The sequence below is a fragment of the Hakea prostrata genome, chromosome 5, assembly GCF_041222555.1.
Source record: "Hakea prostrata isolate BN-2017 chromosome 5, UWA_Hpros_2, whole genome shotgun sequence".
Taxonomy (NCBI): Eukaryota; Viridiplantae; Streptophyta; class Magnoliopsida; order Proteales; family Proteaceae; genus Hakea; species Hakea prostrata.
In genome coordinates, this window is record NC_142604.1 from 27,306,193 (window position 1) to 27,332,276 (window position 26,084).

At 37.3% G+C, this 26,084-nt stretch overlaps 1 protein-coding gene across 1 annotated transcript; it reads right to left on the reverse strand.

Annotated features, from left to right (window-relative positions):
• Nucleotides 1–683: 683 nt before the first annotated feature.
• Nucleotides 684–24,470, reverse strand: LOC149015767 (RNA-binding KH domain-containing protein PEPPER-like). Its single transcript, XM_089156589.1, has 4 exons — nucleotides 24,028–24,470; nucleotides 5,014–5,272; nucleotides 1,121–1,269; nucleotides 684–1,034 (listed from the first exon to the last, which is right to left on the reverse strand). Exons 1-4 carry the CDS (start codon nucleotides 24,448–24,450, stop codon nucleotides 684–686), a joined length of 1,182 nt encoding a protein of 393 aa, XP_089012715.1. The 5' UTR covers nucleotides 24,451–24,470.
• Between the last annotated feature and the right edge of the window lie 1,614 nt (nucleotides 24,471–26,084).

Below are 26,084 nucleotides of genomic sequence, written 5' to 3' on the forward strand. Positions count from 1 at the left end.
AAAGAGGAAATAGCTAACAAGCAATTTGATTTCAAAGTTGGGTGTTGAGTTGTGTCATCACCCTCTTACATAAGTCTCTTTATATATCATTCTAAGGAGACATAAACATTAATTGTAACATCCAACTACTAGCTAACACCACGTACCTATTAATAACTCAACTACTACGTAACTCTTGACAAAGGAAAACTACTTTGACAATGAATTCTTTTATTTTTAAAGCACAACCCCTTTTATTGACTTTTCAAGAACTAAACTTGGGCTTAGGTTTAGACCATGAAGATCAAGATTCAAAATATGTGGGCTAACTTCAACCCACTAAAACAGTCCTAACCAATGAAAGTCATGGGCTGAATTAGGTGATAGCTTTGGGCCTTTGATGGGCTTGATTCAATGGACTTCTTCTTTCTTGACTATGTCTTCAATTTTGCACCATCAAGGCAACCAAATAGTTTCCAGACAAATTCACTCACTGGAATTAAAAGAACCAATTTTTTTTTAATACGAATATGATCCTACAGAACCTAATTCCACTAAGTCATGATTCCCTATAAACATGACTCCAATATTGACCCCAGGAAATTGTGGAACCGAACATAGCCTACAACAATCAAATCATTTAAACCTACATAGAAGAAACTCAAAATATGCAAAATAAAATGAAGACTTCGTGGTAATACAACTCAACTAGGAAATTTACATTCAGCAATGCTAAAATACAACCCATTAAACATGGGTAGGTTTAGTTCAAAGTCTGATTCGAACCAGAAAAGAAAAACAACCTGTGTAACTATTGTAGCAGGAGGACGACCAAGTGTTGATGAGCGTGCCCCAGGGTCTTTTCCATACAGGGATAGCCCAGCATGAGGAATCTGAGAATCCAGCTGAGATTCACGATCAAGATACAGAGAATCCCTCCTCAAAGAAATCGCATAATCACTGCCAATACCAGTTTGAGAAGCTGTATGAAGCATATTTTGCATTTTATCAGGCCATGCCTCTGTCCCACGATCTTGTGAGATAGTTGAATTGTACTGATGAAAAACCAATAATAAAGCTTCATTACAGACTGCAGTTACTTAACCATGGCCATCAAAAATTAAAGCGGAGAAAAACTTACCGTTTTCTCGAATAAAGGTATAACACTATGATCAACTAAGAATTTTCTTAAGTGTCCAACTACTGCTTCTAGTGCTTTCAGAACCTTTAAGGATTCCCCTTGTATTTCTAGGATTCTCTCATCAGAAGTGGCATAGAAGGGCACTTCATCTGGCATAGAAGGGCACTTCATCGGCCTTTTCTTGTGCTAAAATCCTACTTTTGACCGAAATTCGTTCCTTGTTACTGATAGATGACTTCAAATTTCTTTCATGAAATGCATCTTCCATTCTTCTTTTTTTACTTTCCTACTTGATTTATTTCGAAAGATACCTTAATTATTCAATTATTAAGTTATCTTTTTCTTCCCTTACTTCTTTATCTTCTAAAGTAGGCCTTCACGTTAAGTATATTTACAGTTCTACCATTCCCCTTGTAATCTTCGAAATCATTACAGACTTGTCAGTGGCGTTCACCTTTTTGTTGTTATTCCATAAGCCCATAAACAATCTAAAACTGAAATTTAACTAATTACATAGCCCTGGATTCCATCCATTTGTATCAGCTGAAAATGAAAATATACCTATATTTTCAAGACCAGAATTTGTTTGCTCAATAGGAAAACTGTCATTGTATTCAAGGATGACAGATAAGTGAACACTTTGCTTCATTTTCTATGGTGGGCATCAAATATCAATAAAATTCTCAAATGAGGATGATGTTATGGCTAAATTATCAATTTGTCAGTATTACAATGAAGCCTAGGGCGAGATATTTGAATCCTTCAAATGCATCATCATACAAGTAGGCCAAAAGTTGTTGGAAGCTTTCATCAGAGAAAAGAATGGGAGAATAAAGGAAAATCCTTAACCGCAACAAATTATTGTACACCCTACCAGCTTATCATGTGTTATACACTAGTTCTCCACTAACAGGCTGACAAAGTATGTTCGGGGCAACAAGAGGCAGCACCAAGAGTGATGCGGCTGTTGCCACAGAAAGGGCTGAAGAGTCAACAACGAGAAAGACCTCTCTCACGTCGGGAAGCAAGTACCAATAGAGGATGTGATATTCTGGGTGAAACAGAAGGCATTAACAAAGTTTTATACATAAAGTATGTTATTCCCATCTAGCAATCGGGATGTGATAGATTCAATTTCCCTTGTTCTTCAATAGAAATGAAAAGTCACCTCCTTTGTACAGCCATATGCAAAGTGCGACACATGCATGCATGCCAAGACAAGGACCACATTCCATGAAAATGAAGCTAATACCTAAAGCAGAAACCCAGATACCCACTACAGACCAAGCAGCTAGGAAGATATGTAAAGAACGAGAATTGTTGAAACCAGCATATTGGAAGATCAACCTGCCAAATAACCACAAGTAGCTATGATTATTATAAGTTTCTTCCTCTTGATCAAATCTGTAACCTTCATTAGCAGTTCATTTTCAGTGGTTTCCCACCTTCGAACCTTGGTCCCAGAAACGGTATGCGACACTTTCCTAGCTTATCCATCGATAAAACCTTCTACAGAACTTGGGAGTTTTCTTTACTCCCAGAGGAATAGACACAAATATTTTGTCTGAACCAGTTAGACCCAATGGGATTCTAATGCGATCCAGAGCCTCAAAATAGACGACAAATTATCAGCACCACCCCCTAATATTGATGCCACCACAAAAATACCCTAAATGCCACTCAGTCCGCAAGTACAAACAATGTTAACCTTTTGAGTCCAATTTACCATATTACCCTCAAATTTATGTTTTTAAAATACGAGTGCAAATCATTCCTCCTCTGGCTTGGGCTTCTCATGAACCAACAGCCACAGCAGCACCACTGCAACTTCCACCAGCCTAGGCGAGGTCCTCTGCAGAAGCAAACTTGCCTCTGGTAGTAGTATCAGCCTTGCCAATGCCATTTATGGGGAAAGCAAATGCAACCCCACTTCCTGTCTAGACTCAAATTAAGCATCATCCCTGCCCACACATACAGTCTCAGCTCCCAAAGCAAAGCCTTAAACTCAACCCCAACTACCAATCCGTATGCAACCCCAGTCCCAATCCCAAATCCAATATTGGACTAAACCTCAAGTCCCGTTCCAAATTCACCGGCTCAGTCTCATGTGTGAACCAATTGTCACCTTCAGAATAAGAGGAAAACGGATAGTTGTGCTTATCAAGCTCCTCCGACAGTGATGCCAAAGAAAACCCAAAAAACCTAAGAACAATAGGCTTTCAATCTCCAAGAAAAATCAAAGCAATCTGACAAAGTCATCAGAATAGCTGCAACACATAATTGGAAGCAGCAGAAGAACCCTAGCAGCCCATTATTCTACAGTGGAGGTTATCAATTTGTGCCACATCATATCTGATAACCATGGATTTCAGAGGAAATTCTTTACTCCTCTTTCTTTTAGGAAATAAAATCACAAAAATAAACCAGCAAGATAACAAGAGAAGGGTTAATGGAGTTCAAGGAGAAGACAATAACAGGTGAGAATTTCAGAAATGAAAGGAGAGATCGGAGAAAGTTGCTATGACTATTGGGATTGGAAATATAAAGTAAAATCAGCAGATTCAGTTGTTGAAGCCCATGAAGAAGAAAATGTGGTTTCACAAAGTTACGATGAGTGGAAAAGACACGGGATATGATGAGAAAAATGGGGCGGTCAACTCGAAAAAGGTGTTTTTCCTCAAAGGATAGTCTGTCATTATAAAAATTTAACTTGCTAACATCTTTACTACCAGGTTTAACTAATGGTAGGGGTCCACGTGATATAATTTCACTAAATAGGTGGCATTAATATTAGGGAGCAGCTTAAGGGGTGGAGCAGAAAATTCCCAAATGATGGTTTAAAGACCCAAGTGGCCAAATTAGTCCCAAACTTCTAAGAAACCATATTTTAGAACTTCAAAGAAAGTGGATCGGTGGAACCCTTAGATTTAGTGGTTTCACAAGACTGCGTTATTTAGTACCAGAACATGCATAATTAAATTAAAATAACAAAAACATACTTTCAAAATGAATAAACATATTAGAAACCATTATGTTTTTAAATGCTAATGATTCATCACAAAGTATGAGTTTGGCAAAAATCACAAAACCAGAGTCAAAAACCAACAAAATGACAGCTATTATAGGTTGTTCTGTTTCGAGAAGTTCTGAAACAGAAAAATTTTGTTGGTTTTGCAAAATTTAGTTGAATCTTGTACTACGAATCTACACAATTAAAAAATTTCTATATCTGCACAGATATGCATGCTATTCTTCATGGAAGTGCCAACAGCATCCAAAAATCACACAGAAATGAGGATCACATGTGCCAGACATTCACAATGAAAATAGCAACCAAAAATCAAAGAAGGATCACAAAATACCTATAATACCCCAGATAAATCTAAAGGACCGGACTCCAGAGAATTATAAATTGAGAACTCCAAACTACCCTACAAAAGCAAGGACTTGAGAATTAGATTTTGATACCCTCCCATTGACCTACTCTATATCCTAGACAAGTAGAGAGAGAAAACAAAAAGAAAACTGTGAAATTGAAAGTTATGTCCCTTGAGACAAGGATGGAAGGATAAACCTTAACAATGAGATCAATAAACACAAACCCGAACAATTATGTGAGCAGAAAAAGAAGTTTGGGGCAATTGGTAATTAGATGTGAATCCCATATAATTACAGAAACCCCTGGATAACATTTCACCATACAGTATATAATTTGCGCCATTATAATCCAAAAGAATCACATGATGTGCAGGAAGTCTGCTTTCATTCATGAACGGTTGAGAAAGCATCAGCATATATATGTATCTACCAAGAATAATGCAGAGACAATGCCAATCTCATACAAGTCACAGTTCAAGACAGTCATTTCAGATACAAAAATGTTGGAAGCAGACCTCCGGATAGGACCCACACTGCTGCACCTGTGCTCTCCTGTATTAACTTTATTAGAGACCCTTGCTTCCCAATTAGGTTAATCGCCTGTGATGATGCCACTAATAACCTGACTGAACACATTACAACTCCAGAAGCTGCTGAACCTGAATCATCACTGTCATTCTCAGGTATCCCTTGAACCCGTTTAAATACTCTAATTACAGCATCCATTGCAGGAGATATATGTGCATGTGGTTCTTCCTTTCCAGATATCAGGACCTAAAAACAAAAATTGACAGATACAGTTGTAACCAGAGTCAAGAAGTTAATGTGGCTAAGAACTATGATGCATGATTCACATGGAATGCAAAGGTACAATTTATAGTAACTGGTAACATCACCCAATTGTTTCAATCACATATGAAAAATGACCATTGACTATCAACATGGCAAAAATCCCACAGGAAGTTAAGATCCAAATATTTCTCTCACATAAGAAACAGAAGCCAGAATGCAACATGATGAGTTTGAAAGAGCACAAAGGGGACTCCCAGAATAAAAAAGGCATAATGTATAACTTAGGGGAAAAAGAACTCTAAGTTGGATTTGTAGTGTGGCGTGCATTGCATACCCTCATATAGAGGATTAGAATCTTTGAATCCAAATCTTTGATTTAGTTTCTCCCTCACACCAATGAATATAATTTTATTTCATTTCACTCTTCAATTAGAAAACCTAAATTAAACATAAATGGTTGCATATAACTAAATAAGGTGATTAGGTGATTCAAAATAGGAGTTAATCAAATAAAATAGATTTAAGAGCTAATATAATAAAGGGGTGAACTAGATACAGTAGTATCTAAACTAGAAGTTGTGAGATTAACTATCCTAGAATAACGTGGTGGAATTTAAAAGGAGATTGCTTGAAATCTTTCACTAATGAAGTAGTCAAACAAAGACAATGGAATTTGAGGGGGCCAAAATTACACTGTGGAATGAGATGGCTACGTGTATCACACGATTTCATAGGTAAATCAAAAGCAAAGCACTATTCTTATAGGGTGACTTGGTGGTGGGATGGTGAAGTTCAAGCAGACATTATTAAGAATAAGAAAGCTAGTTTTAAGACATGGAAAAGGACTAAGGATGTAGAGCATGGTGGTCAAGGCAGCAAGGTGACCAAAGCGGTTGGGTCAAATTTTTCAATACAACTAGTTTTAAATGGATAAATTTCTATGATAAGCTAAACAAACATTCAAGAATCACGTTCATCCAAAAAAAATAAAAGCATTCAAGAGTAGTAATTATGAAAGATTATCCAAAAAAGAATACAAAAGTAAGTTCATCTCATCAAGCATCATAACATACGATTATGAACTATATCAAATTATATGTATGAAAATGAAAGTAGTAATTTTACATTTTTACTTCCATCAATGATAGTGTGATGCCAATAAGTGTCTTGCCATTTAATGATTCATTGATTCCCGATTCCGAAATGAACTATTAAATTCGTATAGGCTTTGTAAAATAAAATTTGATTGGAAAAAAAATTAATAAAAATATTATTATCTACAAAATGTCAAAATAGCGACTACTTCGGCATCTAATTATCAATAAGGCGCACGAGGCGACAAAAAGGTAGCGATTAAGAGAAAAAGTGGCCGAAAAACTGCATTGTCAACAAAGCGGCGGCAAATAAGGTAGTTGAAAAACCGCCTCACCGCCTAGGCAAACGCTTTGAAAACCATGATGTAGAGGATCTACAAAATAAGGATGAAGATTTATATAATAACTAGGCATAAAGAACAGGAAAAAACTATTTACAAGACAGCTAAAATTACGGACAGGAAGAGTAGAGATCTAGACCACATTAGATGTATTAAAAGTGAAGATGCTAAAGTACTAGTATGTGATGAGGACATCAAGAAGAGATGGAAAATCTATTTCTCTAATCTACTAAATGAACATACTTCAGGTATCTGAGATTTAGACGATTACACAATTCGTCATGGCACCAATTTTCGAACATTATATAAGAAGAATTTATATGTATGAAATAAAAGAAGCTCTAAAGAGGATAAAAGTAGGCAAGGCACAAAATTCCAATGAAATCCTAATAGAAATATGCGAGAGCTTAGGAACCCATAGACTAGCTTATCTTACCAAGTTGTTTAATAATATTATGAACACAAGAAATCAAAGTTGCAATAACCACAAAGGAATCAAACTGAGTCATACTATGAAATTACGAGAACTGGTAAGAGAGTAATTGAAATCCGTTTGAGACAAGTAATCATCATTCACAGAACCAAATTGGCATCATGCCAGGAAGACAACAATTGTTTACCTTATTATGAGACTTTTGGAAAGGTATAGAGAATGCAGAAAAGAATTGCTAGAGCCTTAATTTAGCAATTAACAAAGAGAAGAAATGTTGCAAGAATATATGTGGGCATAGTTAAAGATATGCATAATGGTACAATGACAAGTGTAAGAACGGCAAGGGGATAAGGTGGTAAATTCCCAATTTACAGTTGGGGTACATCAAGGATCAGGTTTAAGCTCAAATTTACTTGCACTTACAATGGATGAATTAACTAAAGACATACAAGATGAGGTACCTTGGTGTATGATTTTTGTGGATGATAATGTTTTGACAGATAAAACACAAGTTGGGACTAATGCCAAGTTAGCATAATGGAGAGCAACTTTGGAATCAAAAGGAATTTAAACTAATTAGAACGAAGACAAATATCTAGTTTGTAACTTTGGGTGTGATTGGGCAAATGATGAGGTGGTGAAACTTGATAAGAAGGAGATTCCAAAAAGTGAATATTTTATGTACCTTGGCTCAATCATAAACAAAGAAGGTGATATAAAGAGGATATCCCCCAAAGATTTAAAATAGTGTGGATGAAGTGGATAAGTGTGTCTAGGGTCTTGTCTGATTAACGTATTCCTTCAAAACTCAAAAGGAAAATTCTATAAAACAGTCATACGATCAGCTATGATGTATGGTGAAGAGTGTTGGGCTATAAAAAAGCATCATATAAATAAACTTAGTGTAGCAAAAATGAAGATGCTAAAATGGATGAGAAACAAAACTAAAAAGGATAAGATAAGCAATGATCATATTAGAGTTGGTTTAGAAGTAGGTATGATAAATGATAAGCTTCGAGAAAGTTGTTTTGAGGTGGCATCAACGGAGTCCTATAAATGCCCCTATACAGAGAAACAATCTAATCCAGATAAAAGGAATTAGAAGAACTAGGGCAGAACCTAAGATAACCTTAAAGAAATAGACTTAGGCCTTGTATCTAATATGACCTCAAACAGAGTTGATTGGAAGGCAAGAATCCAAGAAGCCAATCGCATTTAGTTTGTAGAAAGCTTGTCATTGTTGCTGCTGCCGTTGTGGTATGTATCTAGAGGGTTTTAACATACATACATATATAAAGTATGTACTTTCTTTGACTTGTATCATTTGGTTTTACTCAAACAACATACTTTTATATTAGTCTTTTTAGCATTTTCTTTTTTTGCTCCATTGAATTCTTGGTACCTTTTATCTTTTCTTCTTTCATTTAAATTTATATATATATTTATAAAAGCAAATCAAGAAAGAGAATATTTCATAGAGATCAGGAATCAAAATCTGTATTCCAATAAAGAAAGATAATTTTGCTTTCCCCAAAACACAACTATAAAAAGAAATTTTACTTACCTTTAAGAAAATTGAATTTTTTTTCCTAAATTTATACCACCCTGTGATTTTAAAATTTTATTTTATTATAGCAAAAAATTTAATCCTTTCTTGATTTACAAAAATTTATTATTTAAACTTAATTATTCTTTTAAAGAATCTTATAAATTATAAATCAACCAGCCTCCATATTTTCCTTTTTAATTATTTTTAAAGGATTTTCTAATATATTTTTGTTCGAAGTTTTTATATCTTTTTACCATAAATACAGTTTCACCTGCTTTTTCTTGTTAGGAAATACTATTTCACTTGCTTTTTTTATTATTTTTTCTCTCTTCATTCATCTCTCTATAAATTTATACACCCTATGATTTTAATTTTTTTATTTTATTATTGTGAAAAATTTAATCCTTTCTTGATTTACGAAAATTTATTATTTAAACTTAATTATTCTTGTAGGGCCTTTTTGGTTACTTGAGTCTGAAGATTTCAAAAATCTAGAGATTTCAAATCTATGGAGTCATGTTTCATAAAATTAACTGTTTGGTTAGCCTAAATCTATGGAATGAAATCTATAGATTCATCCTAAAAAAACATTTATGAAGTCATGGTTCAAATGTTTAACGCTTTTATAGTAGGGATGAAATCTCTGGATTTCACCTCATATCCATAAATCTACAAATTCACGTTTTTAGTGTAAAAATGTATATCTCTAGATTTCATGAATCCAGGAATTCACACAACCAAATGGGTATAAATCTCCCATTTGTGAATCCAAAGATTTGAAATCTATGGATTCATGTAACCAAACAGGCCCTTAAAGAATCTTATAAATTATAAATCAACCAGCCTCCATATTTTCTTTTTCAATTATTTTTTAAGGATTTTCTAATATATTTTTGTCCGAAGTTTTTATACCTTTTTCCATAAATATTGTTTCACTTGCTTTTTCTTGTTAGGAAATACTATTTCACTTGCTTTTTCTTCTGCTTTTTTTTTTCTTTTTTTCATCACTCTATTTTAAAGAATCTCTATATATTTTCATTATTTTGATAACTAAAATCTCTCTATCTTTTCTTCTTTATGGTACATAAAAAACTCTCAATCTATTTTTGGGTAAAAAAATACTCTCTATCTTTAATGTTTAGGAAAGTAAGGTGTCTATTATAATTAATTTAAAAAATAATAAAATAATCATGTTAGGTATTTCTTTCTCTCTTACTTATTCTTATTAATATTCTAAAAATAATAAAATCTTTGTTTCCCTCCAATTTCCTTTTTGGTTCTTCTTCCCTCCAAAATTATCATAAAGTTACTACCGAAAAGGAAATTATCATAAGGTCTTGAAATATTGTGTTTCCAAACCAATAATTATCTTTCTTATTGGTAAACACTACTTCATATTCCTCTCTTCTTCTCCCATCTCTCCAAATTCCAAATCCGAATTCTAACTTCTAAGCCTCTTCTTTCCCCCTCCCGTCTCTCTAAATTCCAAAATCAATGAAACCACATGGTTTGAAAGATGATGGGAACAAAGCGTCGGTTTTGACAATGCTCATCATTCATTTTCTTTTTCTTTTAACATTTAAGATCCTTGAACAGTTTTAGTCTACCACATTCTTGATTGGGTTCTCATTTTAATTATCTACATGTGATTATAAGGAAGAGAAAGAAGCAAGAGCGTACAATCTTGCAGCTCTGAAGTACTGGGTTCCAACTGCTACGACAAATTTCCACTGACTAGTTTCAGTCAGATATATGGTTTTTTCCAACTTTTCTAAGCTTCTTGGTTCTTGCAGAAGATGGCTATTTTTGTCTCTACTTGAAGGTTTCTAACTAAGAAAAGGAGCTGGAGGAGATGAAGAACTTAACCAACACCAGTTTTTTGCTTCCCTTAAAAGTTATTTATCATTACATAGAGCTGCAACCATCTGCTGTTTTATGGATTTGCAAAAAATATTAAATTTTTATCTTTCTTTACAAAAAAAGCAGTAGGTTCTCCAAGGGAGCTTCAATATATAAGGGATAGGTAGAGTTGCAGGCAACAAAGATCTCTATTTGGGTACCTTCAGTGAGTATTTCTTCCTATTCTTCATCATGCTCTTCTCTTGGTACATCAAATTGAGTCGTTGCTGGTGTAATCTTAGCAACCAGGGGCACAAGAAGAGGCAAGTAAAGCCTATGACATTGCAGGAATCAAGTTCAAAGGTCTCAGTGTAGTAACCAACTTTGACATGTGGTAAATATAATGTGAAAAGCATTGCTAACAGCATTCTTCCTATTGGAGGCTTCTCAAATAGAACCAAAGCTTCTTCATAATCGATTTATGGGTTAGAAGATAGAGATCATCTCTCTTAGGCATCTTCATGTCCTGTGTTTCACGACTTTCTTCCACAACTCTTAGCTTTGCAATGCCCATTAAACCTTGGGCTTCCAAAATAGAACCAAAATATTTTTCAAAGCTTCTTCATAATCGATTTATTGGTCAAAAGATAGAGATCATTTTCAGTGATTTGCACAAAGAGCCCAAAGAGCACAAAAATAAATTTTTAAAAATCGCATTCAAAAAATTACCACGGTTGAAACACTATTCTAACTCGTAATAGTAAAAAGAAAAAGATAATTGGCAGCAAAGCAGCATAATTTCATAAAATAACCAAGGGTGCAATTGGGGAAGGGGGGGTTATTTATAGCTTTAAAATAAGAGACCAACTGAATTAAGACTTGGATTTGGACTGAAATAGAAAACCTAGGAAGACTTTATTTGGGTGTTACAAGTTGACTCTTACATGGACTCGCCATTGACAGGCTGCCTTATTACAACTCAAATTGTAATGAAAACTGAAATGAACGAATGTAAGTAAAGGCCTAGACTCTCCTGGAATTAAAAGAAAAGGTATAGGATGCTATAAAACTCCTGATATGCTGCTGAGCAGCAAGCCCAGGGGCTTCAGTTTAGCTTATAACTGTTGACCACCAGATCTGAAAGCCCTAATTGGGGGCTGAACCTGCTACAATGGTACATGTCAGCAAGGAAAGAAACGAAGGATTGTTGGGAAAGGGAAGAAAAACAAGAGAATTTTGTTGGTGCAACCTAGAGGGGGGGTGATTAGGTTGTACCTAGTGGTTTATACCAATTTTCTGGTTTAGTTACAATTTCAAAATGAGTTGACAGTTCAAGATGAAATCTAATGACAAACAACAATCACACACACAGAATTTATAGTGGTTCGACTCTACAAGTCTACGTCCACTCCTCTCTTAGTCTCAAGAGAGTATTTCCACTAACAGATCTCTTTCAATACGGTGGGTAGAGAAACAAACCCTTACAATCTTCGTTTCGGGGCAAGAGTACCCTTTACAATCTTCGTTCACGGACAAGAGTATCCAATACAATGAATTCCAATCAACCTAGACTATAATTAAAATAACCAATTCACAATACGAAAAGTATTAGATATTACCTATCAAAAGAGAGTAACCCTTTACCCTTTGAGTGCAAGTGATGTAATGAATGAACCAAGAATCAATATACTTCAGCGGTTTCAATAACTCCAGACTTTGCTTTAGTGAAAGCTTCAACTTTGGAATATCCCTCAAAGTTAACCGGAGTTGGGAGGACAGCAATAATGCTAAAAACACCAAAACTATGCTTTTTCACTTGTGAGTGAATATGTGCTAGATGGGGGAGAAGAATAATTCTCAAATGGGGATGGTTGGGCTTTTATAGACCCCAAGTTACTGCTTTCCCCATTTCCCCAACGGATATAAAATCTTTGCGAGATTTTGTTCCAGACGGACGTCCGTCTGCCCAGACGGTCATCCATCTCAAAGGTATCCGTTACAAACAGCTGTAGAAGATATTCTCTTTAAACTAGCCGTTATAGTCAAATCTGGGCCAGACGGACGTCCGTCTGCCCAGACGGTCATCCGTCTGGCCTGGTTTGGCTCAGACGGGCATCCGTCTGCGCAGACGGAAATTCCGTCGGCCTTCTGTTGTTTCTGAGAAACAGAGATATGAAAACAGACGGACGTCCGTCTGCTCAGACGGTCATCAGTCTGGCCTGGGCTGGCTCAGACAGGCATCCGTCTGCAAGACGGAAATTCTGTCTGACCTTCTGTTGTTTCTGAGAAACAGAGTTGTGAAAACAGACGGACGTCCGTCTGGGCTCTGTTTTTCTAAACAACTTTGGGCTGGGATATGGCTTGGATTTTTTGATCGTTTTGACAATCCTAAGCGTTGTACACCTTACTAACATGTCCTAGGTCACTCTAGTAACATGGATTACATATTATGGATGTATTTACATGTGTGTGTATGCAAAGGTGTCCTAAGCCCTAATTTAGCCTAAGTCTTGGTCTTTGACTTGGTCTTTGACTTGATCTTGATGCTCTCCTCTTGACTTTGGTTCTTTGTCTAAGATGGTTTGATCTTGAGCTTGACTCTCCGGAAATTTCTTTGAACCGGATATTTACATCGAGATTCCCTGCAGTGATGAGCTGGACAAAAAACACATATCTACATGGAAACATTAGTAGATTGTTTGTCATCATCAAAACTGATTTGAGACTGATGTGGCAAATGCTGACTTGGCATTTTCCAACAATCTCCCCCTTTTTGATGATGACAAACGTGCAAGGGATAAAATGATATAAATCGTAAAACATTTCCATTTATGTATTTGGATGATTGTATAAGCATGAAGTGTGCTTATTACTCTTAGTAAGCATCATATAACCCATCATATGTATTTCCAATCTTCATTTTATATAAACCCAATCTTTTAACTAAAAGAGTTTACGAGCTGTATTTCTCCCCCTTTGTCAGAAACAAAAAGGAGGAAAAAAAAACATGGCATGCTCCCCCTATTTATGAAAACTCCCCCTAAATAGGAGGATCCCGCTGTTAGCACTGGCAAGAAAACAGGAAATAAGAAGAGAGAAGAGACATACAGATGCAGAGATTATTACAATGAATGTAAACAAAAGGAAACATAATGTGTTAGCATCCGAGAAAGGTTATAACATCAGCAATTGTTCATCCAAAACAGCAGAAAAAAAATAGAAACAGAGACCCAAAAAGAAATTAAACATGGCAGCTAGTCAGTAGCATCACGGCCGTCCGCATCATCGGCACTCCCATCATCATTCCCACTACCACTGCCACTGCCACTTCCTTCAATGTCGTCAGCGTCCTCATCGCTTTCCTCGGCACCGTCCTCATCGTCATCGGCGCCTTCAGATTCGGCGACTCCTGGTGACGGGAGAGGGGGAATCTGAAGGTGAGTCATCATATGGTGTATCATGATTGTTTGATGTGCAATCATGCTGTCACTAGTATCCAAGCGATGGCTGATGGAGTCAAAGCGGGTGTCAAAGTGTTGTTGCATATTAGTGAGGCGTGAATCAAGGGCTTGAAACCGGGAGGCAGTGGAGGAAGAGTAGGAAGATGGCTGTTGTGGGCCAGCTGAGGTGCCTTCGACATCCATGGGTTGAGAGGTGCTCTTTCGGCGTGCTTGGGCAGCAGTGCGCTTGCGGGAGGGAACAATGCCTTTGTTGTCTATCCGGGAGGCAGGTGGAGTAGGGTCCTCATTTTTAAAGCTAACGTTGAAATGTCTGAATATTTTGGTGAGTAGACTACCATAAGGAAGACATTTGTTTCCAGTCACAGCTGACTGGATCATGTAAGAAAGAATGGCATATGGGACGCAGAGAGGAATATGATGAATTATGTAATAGGTAACATAGGTTTGAAAGGAAGTAATGTCAGAACGATGTCCCTTTTTAGGGATGACGTTGCGTTGAGTGATCTTGCTTACAACCTTAGCTTGTTCAGTGAACATTGTTTCTTGAATGTCCACGTGGTAGCGAGGAGGGGTCTCAGGTGGGAGAAGGCTTTGGTAGACAGTATCTATCTGGACATCCGCAGGAGGTGTATCTTTGTAGGTCCAAAAACGAAGGGCACCCTCCGTGGAGAGCTGACAAATTTGGTAAAAAGAGGGGATAGTGAGAGTGATGTCCACTCCTTTGACATAGGAGGTGACTGTGAGGTTCTCATTTGTTCCCGCATGCCGAAGATTTGCATAGAAGTGATTGACCAAGCGGGCATAGGTGATTTCCTCAGCATGAAGCATAGACTCCCAACCTAGGGCTTCAAACATGTCCTTGATGGGGAACTTGGAGAAGGCATCAAGGTCAACAGTGGAGCCTTGTTCTATGGTACGGGCAGCAACTCTAGGGTACAGGCGTTGAGCCTGTGCATCACGAAACCATTTGTCGAGCCTAGGTGGGCTTGCAGGAGGTGGGTTTCGGGAAGAGCGAGGAGGATGGGTGCTAGAGGTGGAGGCACCACCGCGGACAGATGGATGCTTACGGCAAGGCATGGGATATCTGTTAAAAAAACAAGATAACAACAAGTATAAGAAAAACACACTACACAGAGAATGAGTGAAGTGGGATAAAATAAAAGATGGAGCCCTAAGGGCATGTAATCTTCATAGGTGTGAAGATTGTAGGTTGTTTGTACTCAATTTGAGACTTGTTTTAACCAATAGGTATTCCATAGAATATGGTTTCAACAAGGAGCTCAGAGTAACGAAGTGAACACAAAGATAGACCGAGAGATAAAGGATGAGAACCAAGAGAAGAAAAAAAAACAGGGGAATTTTAAGGCTTGAAAATACCAAAGCTGGAAACAAAAAAACACTGCTATAAAAAGAAAGGGAAGAAGTAAAAATGCATAAGAAGGGTCAATGAGAGAGTGCAAGCATACTATGGAGTTGCAGTATGACAGCATGTTAATGACCCAACAATAAACGAAAAAAAATTTGAACTCATGTGACAACCATAAAAATAAGAGACAAACAAGCCAGAAATCGAATAAACACCTCATACGTATAGGGTATGTGATAGATCAATCGTGAGAAAAATAGAAAGATAAAGAAATTTGAAAACTTACCAACAGAGATGCACACAAGGGGGAAAGCGTGAGTTGCGCAAGAGAGAGAGATGGTGCTGCTGGAAGGTGTGTCGTTTGCAGGGTGTTGGAGGGTTTAAGAAGGAAGGTGAAGGAGAGATATGGGGAGAAAGGAGAGAAATTAGGGATTTGAAACCGTTTGAAATCGTGAGGAGTGAGTAGAGGAAGAAGAGAAGTGAGGGATTTGAAAAAAATATCATCGCGGAGAGGGTTTTGTGGGTTTTAAAAAAGCAGACGGATGTCCGTCTGAACCAGACGGGCGTCCGTCTGTTTTACGAGTCTGTGTATTTGTGAACACAGTGAGCCAGACGGAATTTCCGTCTGGTAGACGGGAATCCGTCTGGACTCTGTAGTCAGACGGACGTCCGTCTCGGCAGACGGACGACCGTCTGAAGTGTTGAACTACCCATTTGAGAAGATGGAGTTTGAGAGCGAATAGAGTGGATTATGCTACTCTGAGAGATCAAGTAACCCCAATTCTCGGCGTAGGTCAACAAAGCGGTCTTCACTGAGGGGTTTTGTGAAAATATCGGCTAATTGATGGTTTTTATCAATGAATTCAAGAATGACTTCATTCTTTTGGATACAATCTCTAAGAAAATGATGTCGGATGTCAATATGCTTGGCTCGGGAGTGAAGCACGGGATTTTTGCTTAGATTGATGGCACTAGTGCTATCACACTTTATGGGACATTTGTGGAGTTGAATCTTGTAATCAAGCAAGGTTTGTTTCATCCAAATGACTTGTGCACAGCATTTTCCAGCTGCAATGTACTCTGCCTCTGTTGTTGATAGAGCAACACAGTTTTGTTTCTTGCTGAACCATGACACTAGGCAGGGTCCAAGTAGATGACATGTACCGCTTGTGCTTTTCCGATCAACATGACAACCAGCAAAATCAGCATCCGAAAAACTTAATAGGTCAAAACCTTGATTTTTGGGATACCAGAGTCCTAAGTTTGATGTGCCTTTCAAATATTTGAATATTCTTTCAACGGCACAAGCATGGGATTGTTTAGGATTAGCCTGATAGCATGCACAAGCACAGACACTAAACTTGATATCTGGTCTACTAGTTGTTAAGTATAGAAGACTCCCAATCATACCTCTATATTTGGTGGCATCAAAAAGTGTCCCATCCTCATCTTTTGATAATTTCAAAGATGTGCTCATGGGAGTTCCATTTGCCTTTTGAGAGGTAGCATCAAATTTCTTGAGGAGTTCTTTAATATACTTTGTTTGACTGATAAAGATGCCATTTTCATTTTGTTTGATTTGTAGACCAAGAAAGAAAGATAATTCACCCATCATGCTCATTTCAAACTCATTTCGCATGCAAGTACTAAACTCATGACATAAGGATTCATTGGTAGCACCAAATATGATATCATCTACATATATTTGAACAATTATAATATCATTTTTCTTATGTTTTACAAATAATGTGGTGTCTACTTTACCCATTGAGAATTCTTTTTGGACTAGAAATTTACTTAGTCGTTCATACCAAGCACGTGGGGCTTGTTTGAGTCCATAAAGAGCTTTTTTTAGTTTGAAGACATGATTAGGAAATTTTGAGTCTTCAAAACCCGGAGGTTGGGCAACGTAGACTTCCTCCATAATGAATCCATTTAAGAATGCACTTTTCACATCCATTTGATACAGCTTGAAGTTTTTATAGCAAGCAAATGCTAATAACATCCGTATGGATTCTAGTCGGGCTACGGGTGCATAAGTTTCATCAAAATCAATGCCTTCTTGTTGATTATATCCTTGGGCAACTAGGCGTGCCTTATTTCTAATGACTTGACCATTTTCATCAAGTTTATTTCTAAATACCCATTTGGTACCTATGATGGTATGGTCTCGAGGTCTTGGAATAAGTTCCCAAACATCATTTCTTTCAAATTGATTTAGTTCTTCTTGCATGGCCATAATCCAATAATTGTCAGTTAAGGCCTCTTTTGCATTCTTGGGTTCTATAATTGACATGAATGCAGCATAGTTGCAGAAATTTTGGGTTCTAGATCTAGTTTGGATTCCTTGACCTAAGTTTCCTATGACTTGGTCAAGAGGATGATCTTTCCAAGGAACTACCTCTTTAGGTAATTCTTGAGAGTGAGTTCTATTTTCTTCTGGAATGGTTCGAGATTCTTCTAATGATTGGTCATCCACTTTTTCCCTAATGACATGTTCAGTCCTTCCATCATCTTCCTCATCAATTAAAGGTTTATATTTATCTTTAGGTGGAGAGACATCACATGTGACATTCATGGATTCTTCCACAACAAGGGTTCTTCGATTTAGTACTCTATATGCTCTACTATTCTGAGAATATCCTAGGAAAATTCCTTCATCGACTTTTTCTTCAAATTTTCCTTTAGGATCTCTAGTGTTTAATATAGTGCACTTACAACCAAATATTTGAAAGTGATCAACTCTAGGTACTTTATTATGATAGAGTTCATATGGTGTCTTGTTTAGAAATTTTCTAATTATCACATGGTTTAAGACATAGCAAGCAGTACTTGTGGCTTCTGCCCAAAGGTATTTGGGCATTGAGAATTCACTAAGCATGGTTCTGGCCATTTCTTGAAGTGATCTATTCTTTCTCCCTACTACTCCATTTGATTGGGGAGTTCTAGGAGCAGAAAAATTATGAGTTATGCCTTCTTTGTCACAGAATTGTCCAAAGTAGTTGTTGTTATCAAATTCTCTTCCATGGTCACTTTGGATGGTAGTTATAAGGTATCCTTTATGATTTTGAATTTTCTTAACAAGAATACTGAATTCTTCAAAAGCATCATCTTTATGTTTTAGAAACAGAGTCCAAGTATACCTTGAGTAGTCATCAACAATGACAAAAGTATAGTATTTTCCACCAAGGCTAGCTATGGAAATAGGTCCAAATAAGTTCATATGTAGTAGTTCTAGTGGTCTACTAGTAGAGACTATATTTTTGGACTTATGGGATACTCTAGTTTGTTTTCCTTTTTGGCATGCATCACAAAAGTAGTTTTTGTCAAATTTCATTTTTGGAAGATTTCTAACTAAATTTTTTGATGCAATGATTTCAATTTGTTTTTTATTTATGTGACCTAGTTTTCTATGCCAAATTAGAGTTTCTTCAAGAGACATGAGACAAGTCATACTAAGAGATGATTCATTGAATACACAAGTGTAGATGTTGTCTCTCCTAATTCCTTTAATGATTAATTTTTCATTCATATCTTTCACATAGCAAGAAGAGACATCAAAGGTGACTTTATAACCTATACTACATAATTGACTTACACTAAGCAAGTTATATGATAGTTTATCAACTAGATATACATTTGAGATAGATGTACCTCCAATATTAACTTGACCAATGCCAACAATCTTTCCTTTACTATTGTCTCCATAGGTAACGTATCCTCCATCATATGATCTAAGCTTTGTGAAGATCTTTGGATTTGATGTCATATGTTTGGAACAACCACTATCAATGTACCATTCACTTCTTTGAGTATTCATTAAGCAAACCTACAGAGGAAAGGATAGATGTGCATTGGTCCCCACGTCTACATGGGTCCAAATTGGTTAGTTCTTATTGGTTCCATGTTGAACCAACTAGGTTGATATCCTTTTGGTCTATGAAACCTTGGATCACAAATATCAAATGGTTCTTGGACTTGAGGTTTTTGTCTTCTTGGTCCATTGAAGTTTTGACTTCTTTGTCCATTTATCTTGTTTGTATTGTTGAAAATATTTTCATTTCTTCTAGGCATATGTGACATATATGAAGGTTGAGGGATATGCTCATAGAGTGCAAAATAGGGATATGGCCAATTATAATTAAACATCATTTGGTTTTGGTTTGGCCAAAATTGATGATGTTGGTTTTGGACATTTTGATAGTTTTTGAATTTTTGCTGCCTATGTTCATAGTTGTTTTGATTTCTATCATTTCTTCTTAAATAATTTTGATTAGGATAATTTTGTCTTTGATTATTCCTTTGTCCATTCTTCTGATTTTCATTTATTCTTTTACTTTGAATGTAGTGATTTTTCTTTTCAATTTTTCTTCTAATTGTTTGAGGTTGAGTCTTGTTCCCACCTTGATTGTTTCCTTGAGCATTTCTGGGTGTGGGTAAAGGGTTCTTACTAGATGTTCCTTTTTCAAAACGAACTTCTTTCCCTTTTCTAGAAGTTTCAGTTTCACTATTGAATCCTAGTCCTTCTTTGTCTTGGAGATTCTTTTTGGGGTTCCCTAGAAGGCTATCTAAGTTCTTTTGACCATTTGTGAATTTCACAAGAGAGTTGTTTAAATCTGTATTTTCTAGTTCTATTTTCTCAATATGTTCCCGTAATTCAGTTACGGTGTTATTGAGATAATGTACTTCTCCTAGAAGACCATCTAGATCTTCTTCCTCACTTGTGGATTTCACATTATTTTCTTTTTCTATTTTTCTAATGTACTCTTGTAAGTTGCTTACTGTTTCATTTAGAGATATTACTTCTCCTTCTAGAATCTTGTTTTTCTTTTCAATTTTCTTGCTGAACTTGTATAAAGTTTCAAAGCCACTAGCCAGATCTTCTTCATCAATGTTATCTATATCATTTTCATCAAGCGTAGAGTCAAGACTATCATATATGGAACTTACCTCATGATCTTGTTCTTCAAGTGAGCTGGCCATCAAGGCTAAGTTGATCTTTTCTTCATCGGACTCTTCACTTTCTTCTTCATCATCACTTGTAGTGTAGACTACTTCGGCTTTGTACGCCTTCTTTTTCCCTTTGGTAGGACATTCGTTTTTGAAGTGTCCTGGTTTTCTACACTCAAAGCAAATAACATCCTGATTGTTAGTAGATGAAATTTTACCTTTTGATGAGCTTTTACCTTTGAATTCTTTGGATCCTTGTCCTTTGAATGGAAACCGTTCTTTTCTTCCTTTTAGAAATTTCCTGAATTTTCTTGTGATAAGAGCAATATCATTGTCGGAGTCACTGTTGTCTTCATCGCTTTCATCGTCTTTGATGGAACTTTTAAGAGCGATGGACTTCTTCTTTTGTTCTTTTGACTGGCTTTCCTCATACTTCTTGTCTTCTTCAAGTTCTGCCTCATGTGCTAGTAGAGATCCCATGAGCTCATCAAGTGTGATATGTTCTAGATTTCTCACTTCTTGAATTGTTGTTTTCTTGGGTCTCCAAGATGGTGGAAGTGCTCGTAGGATTCTTCTTGTCACATCTTCATTTGCAAATTCCTTGCCAAGACTATGCAACTTATTTATAATGTTAGAAAATCTAGTAAACAAAGAAGTTATATCCTCATTATCTAACATCTTGAAATTTTCATATTGAAGCATATAGACATCCAAATTAATATTTTTTATTTGGTTTGTTCCTTCATATGTAACTATTAATTTTTCATAAACTTCCTTTGCATTCTTGCAAGTACCACACCTATTGTATACTTTTTCACTCAAAGCACATTGTAGGAACATTTTTGCCTCGTGATTTGCTTGGGATTTAATTTTATCAATTCCATCACATTCTGTCCTTGGTTTTGGGACTTTGTTACCATCTTTATCAAGTTTGGTAATCTCATTTGGTCCATACACAATTATATCCCAAACATCTATATCAATAGCACAAACAAAATCTTCAAATCTATTCTTCCAATAAGCAAACCCTTCTCCATCAAAATATGGAGGTCTAGAGGTACTTAAACCTTCAGGTCTTGAGGAGAATTGGTTAGACAATGATGCCATGATCTTTTACTCTTTTTGAGATTGATTTTAATCTCGATTTGAGCTCCCGCTCTGATACCAATTGTTGGTGCAACCTAGAGGGGGGTGATTAGGTTGTACCTAGTGGTTTATACCAATTTTCTGGTTTAGTTACAATTTCAAAATGAGTTGACAGTTCAAGATGAAATCTAATGACAAACAACAATCACACACACAGAATTTATAGTGGTTCGACTCTACGAGTCTACGTCCACTTCTCTCTTAGTCTCAAGAGAGTATTTCCACTAACAGATCTCTTTCAATACGGTGGGTAGAGAAACAAACCCTTACAATCTTCGTTTCGGGGCAAGAGTACCCTTTACAATCTTCGTTCACGGACAAGAGTATCCAATACAATGAATTCCAATCAACCTAGACTATAATTAAAATAACCAATTCACAATACGAAAAGTATTAGATATTACCTATCAAAAGAGAGTAACCCTTTACCCTTTGAGTGCAAGTGATGTAATGAATGAACCAAGAATCAATATACTTCAGCGGTTTCAATAACTCCAGACTTTGCTTTAGTGAAAGCTTCAACTTTGGAATATCCCTCAAAGTTAACCGGAGTTGGGAGGACAGCAATAATGCTAAAAACACCAAAACTTTGCTTTTTCACTTGTGAGTGAATATGTGCTAGATGGGGGAGAAGAATAATTCTCAAATGGGGATGGTTGGGCTTTTATAGACCCCAAGTTACTGCTTTCCCCATTTCCCCAACGGATATAAAATCTTTGCGAGATTTTGTTCCAGACGGACGTCCGTCTGCCCAGACGGTCATCCGTCTCAAAGGTATCCGTTACAAACAGTTGTAGAAGATATTCTCTTTAAACTAGCCGTTATAGTCAAATCTGGGCTAGACGGTCATCCGTCTGGCCTGGTTTGGCTCAGACGGGCATCCGTCTGGCCTTCTGTTGTTTCTGAGAAACAGAGATATGAAAACAGATGGATGTCCGTCTGCTCAGACTGTCATCCGTTTGGCCTGGACTGGCTCAGACGGGCATCCGTTTGCCAGACGGAAATTCAGTCTGACCTTCTGTTGTTTCTGAGAAACAAAGTTGTGAAAACAGACGGACGTCTGTCTGCTCAGACAGACATCCGTCTGGGCTCTGTTTTTCTAAACAACTTTGGGCTGGGATATGGCTTGGATTTTTTGATCGTTTTGACAATCCTAAGCGTTGTACACCTTACTAACATGTCCTAGGTCACTCTAGTAACATGGATTACATATTATGGATGTATTTACATGTGTGTGTATGCAAAGGTGTCCTAAGCCCTAATTTAGCCTAAGTCTTGGTCTTTGACTTGATCTTGATCAGTGATCTTGATGCTCTCCTCTTGACTTTGGTTCTTTGTCTAAGATGGTTTGATCTTGAGCTTGACTCTCCGGAAATTTCTTTGAACCGGATATTTACATCGAGATTCTCGCAAGTGATGAGCTGGACAAAAAACACATATCTACATGGAAACATTAGTAGAGTGTTTGTCATCATCAAAACTGATTTGAGACTGATGTGGCAAATGCTGACTTGGCATTTTCCAACAAATTTGATTTATAACTTTAAAGAGCAGAATTAGTTTATCTTCAACCTAACAATGAAACCATAGCAATGGTGAAAATTAAACAGAATATCTCTAATAGAGAAATCCCTAAAGGTCGGCTATGAAGCACTGAAAATAGCAATCTGAACATAATAAACTAAATAATAAATCCCTGAAACCAGAATTAGCGGTAGCAGGATCAGACTATGATTTCACGCAAGTATCTCTAAACAAGAAGGGTGTGTAGGTGCTACCCTGGACCAGACATGATTTCAGGCAAGTATCCTTAAATCCCTAAACCACTAAACATGTTTAGGAATGTATAAGGGAGGCAACTTCAAGGTCGCCATGGGGGGGAAAATTATCCCCCAAATTTCAGGTAGTTCTGAGTTGCAGAAATGGGGTACCAGTGAACTCTTCCGAAACACAACACTGCAAGTATAAATATCAGAGGATAAATAGCAATTAGCACGAATATCAGATGAGGAAGAGAAACAGAGAATGGGAGAAGAAACCATTAACATCATCAACTCAGAGAAAACAAAGTACCACTTCGCCCCCATGCAACAAATATTTTCCAAGCCCAACCTACACTTTCACATCTCCCATTAAAGCTCCAACATGTATACGGATAGACTTGTTACTCAAATAATAAGGTCCACATCATTTTGCAAAGACAAAATCCAGCTTTCAAACACAGCATTGACTTTACCCAAAAAATTCATAAGACAGCATTGAAAGCTGTTATCTTCTACCTAAGAAAACAATGTATCATAATGGGATATCAAACAAGACCCTAAATTTTAAAGTTGGATAGCAGAACCAAAAATCCATTTCCATGCCATTTAAATATTGGATTCAGTGTTTCCGACATACCCATCGCAGGTAAAATTTGAAAAACTAGAATTTTATCCTACATTTGTGTCACCAAGAAGAACGCTAACCCTAGAAAGGAAACACCAAAAACAAGCATTTCATTCAAACAAATAAGAAGCAGAGAACAACTCAGCGACCCTAAAGGAGAGGTTTCTCACGATGCGGTCAGTAGTGCCTATGGCACCTTCAAGGATGCGAATGCGAGCCCGAGTCTCCTCACACATCTTCTTGATGACGTCACCTTTGCGGCCAATGATGCTTCCCACCTTAAGAACAGGGACGACGAGACGAAACACAGAGTCCCCAGGCCACCCTGGCCATTTCTTCTCCTCTGGCATCGTCGTCGCAGCTGTAAGAGATGCTGCCGGTGTCGTTGCTGCCGGAGTCTCCTGAGGTTGTTTGGTGGCGTTGTCGGGAAGGTTCTCAGGAGGAGCAATTTCAGCGCCTGATGTCACCGGCATTGCTGTAGATTCCATTGCCATCCCCGACGAAGCCTCCATCATTGGCACAGTACCGTTCTCTGCTGGTTCAACGGGACACGACATATCAGTCATTTGAAGAAGCTGAAGTCTCAATAGCATAGAGGGAACAGAGACGAAAGAGGGAGGGCCGAGGGTTTTAGCTTGAGAGAGTAAGGGTCGTTGTTATATATGGAACTTGACTGTTAGATTGCAGTTGAATGCCGGTGAGAGTATCCAACGGTCATCAGCCTTACTTGAATGCTGTGTTCAATCCTGCGTTAGTCGGATGGAGGTGGGGATACCTTACCTTTTGACACCTTCTACATAGCATTGGTTAACTGATGCTGCGATGCCCCTTTGATACTAAGCTGGAGTTGATCTAAGTAGGAATCGTAGAGGGACTGAAGCAGGTAATTAAGGAATGGAAGGATTTTTTATTTTTTTCTTCCTTTTTGAATGGAAGGAATTGGGCTATCTAGGTTTTGACAATCCTGGCGTAGGTATGGCACCCGCTAGTCTAATTAGTCGATGCTTCTATCCAAGTGTGACGTGTCTATATTACGTTCAAATTTGGCTTCAGTGTTGAGCATTAAAGCGCATTTAATGCACAACATTGTGCTGCGAACGGGTCAGATTGAGCCAGAAAATAACAATAAAATAAGGTTTAGTGTTTTAAGTAGGTAAACCGGTTCGGCTCAAAATATTTTAAAACCAATTCGGCTAAAAACTAAACCAAACCGCTTAATTCAAAAGTTTCAAATCGAGGGAAACTAGGTCGTCTTCTTCATTGTTCGAAAAGCAATCTGAGAGGAGAGAGAAATAGAGATCTCCGAGTGAGCTGCGACAAGGAATTTTCCGACGACGACGACAAGGGTTTTTCCAACGGACGAACTAAGGAGAAGAGAGAGCCTGCGAAAAAAAAAAGAGAAACTTTCGATGTTGTTTTTCCGACGACGAGCTCAACATTCCGGAGCAAAACTTACCCTCTTCTATTTCATTCTCGCTCGAGGCTAACCTTCGTTCTGCTTGTTCTTCCGGAGAGAGGTTTTTGAGAGAGATATGCGAAGGAGAAATTTCTAAGCCTTCGAGCCTGCGAACAAGCAAAATCAAGGGGGAAAAAGGGGTTTTCTTTGTTCTTCTTCTTCACTCCATCCTTCACTGTGGGTCTTTTGTTTCCTTCTATCAAACCCTCCCAAAGTTTGCTGCTTTTTTTTCTTTCCATACCTAATCCAACTTCAAGATCATCTCCTCGTTTCTTCTTTCCAGTTATGTTCATACTACTTGGACGACTAACCAGGTTGATTCTATCCCTGTGAGTTATGGCTCATGATGTATTGCAATCAATTTATGCTTCTCTATTACTGCTTTTTCCTATGTGAGCTTCAAGAAAGTTAGACCCCTTAATTGTCTGGAAGCACCATTTGGAGTATTAGGTCTGTTGTCATCTGGGTTTCTTTCTTGATTCCTTTAAACCATTTGGAGTATTAGGTCTGTTGTCATCTGGGTTTCTTTCTTGATTCCTTTAACTCTTCTATTCCATCTATAGGGTTTACTTCCTGGTTATGCTGGTGAATTGGTACAGTCGATCTTCGTGAAGTAAATCGTTTCGGTGGAGGTAGTTCTGCCATGTCTCAGACTTGAAAAATAGAGTACTAATGCACTGATCGGTTGAGAATGTTTTCAGTTTTGTTGTGCCTATTCTTCTTACTACTGTTGCTCGGAAGCTGTGTATCCGAGTCAGTAAATTGGCCAAA

What these genes read in the sequence shown, in the direction of transcription:
- LOC149015767 (XM_089156589.1), bottom strand. Translation starts at nt 24,450, where the DNA reads ATGCTATTGAGACTTCAGCTTCTTCAAATGACTGATATGTCGTGTCCC. An exon ending in TAGGCACTACTGACCGCATC is followed by an intron (nt 5,273 to 24,027) that starts GTGAGAAACCTC and finishes TTTTGTTTTTAG; the next exon opens with GTCCTGATATCTGGAAAGGA. An exon ending in TACCTTTATTCGAGAAAACG is followed by an intron (nt 1,035 to 1,120) that starts GTAAGTTTTTCT and finishes GTTTTTCATCAG; the next exon opens with TACAATTCAACTATCTCACA.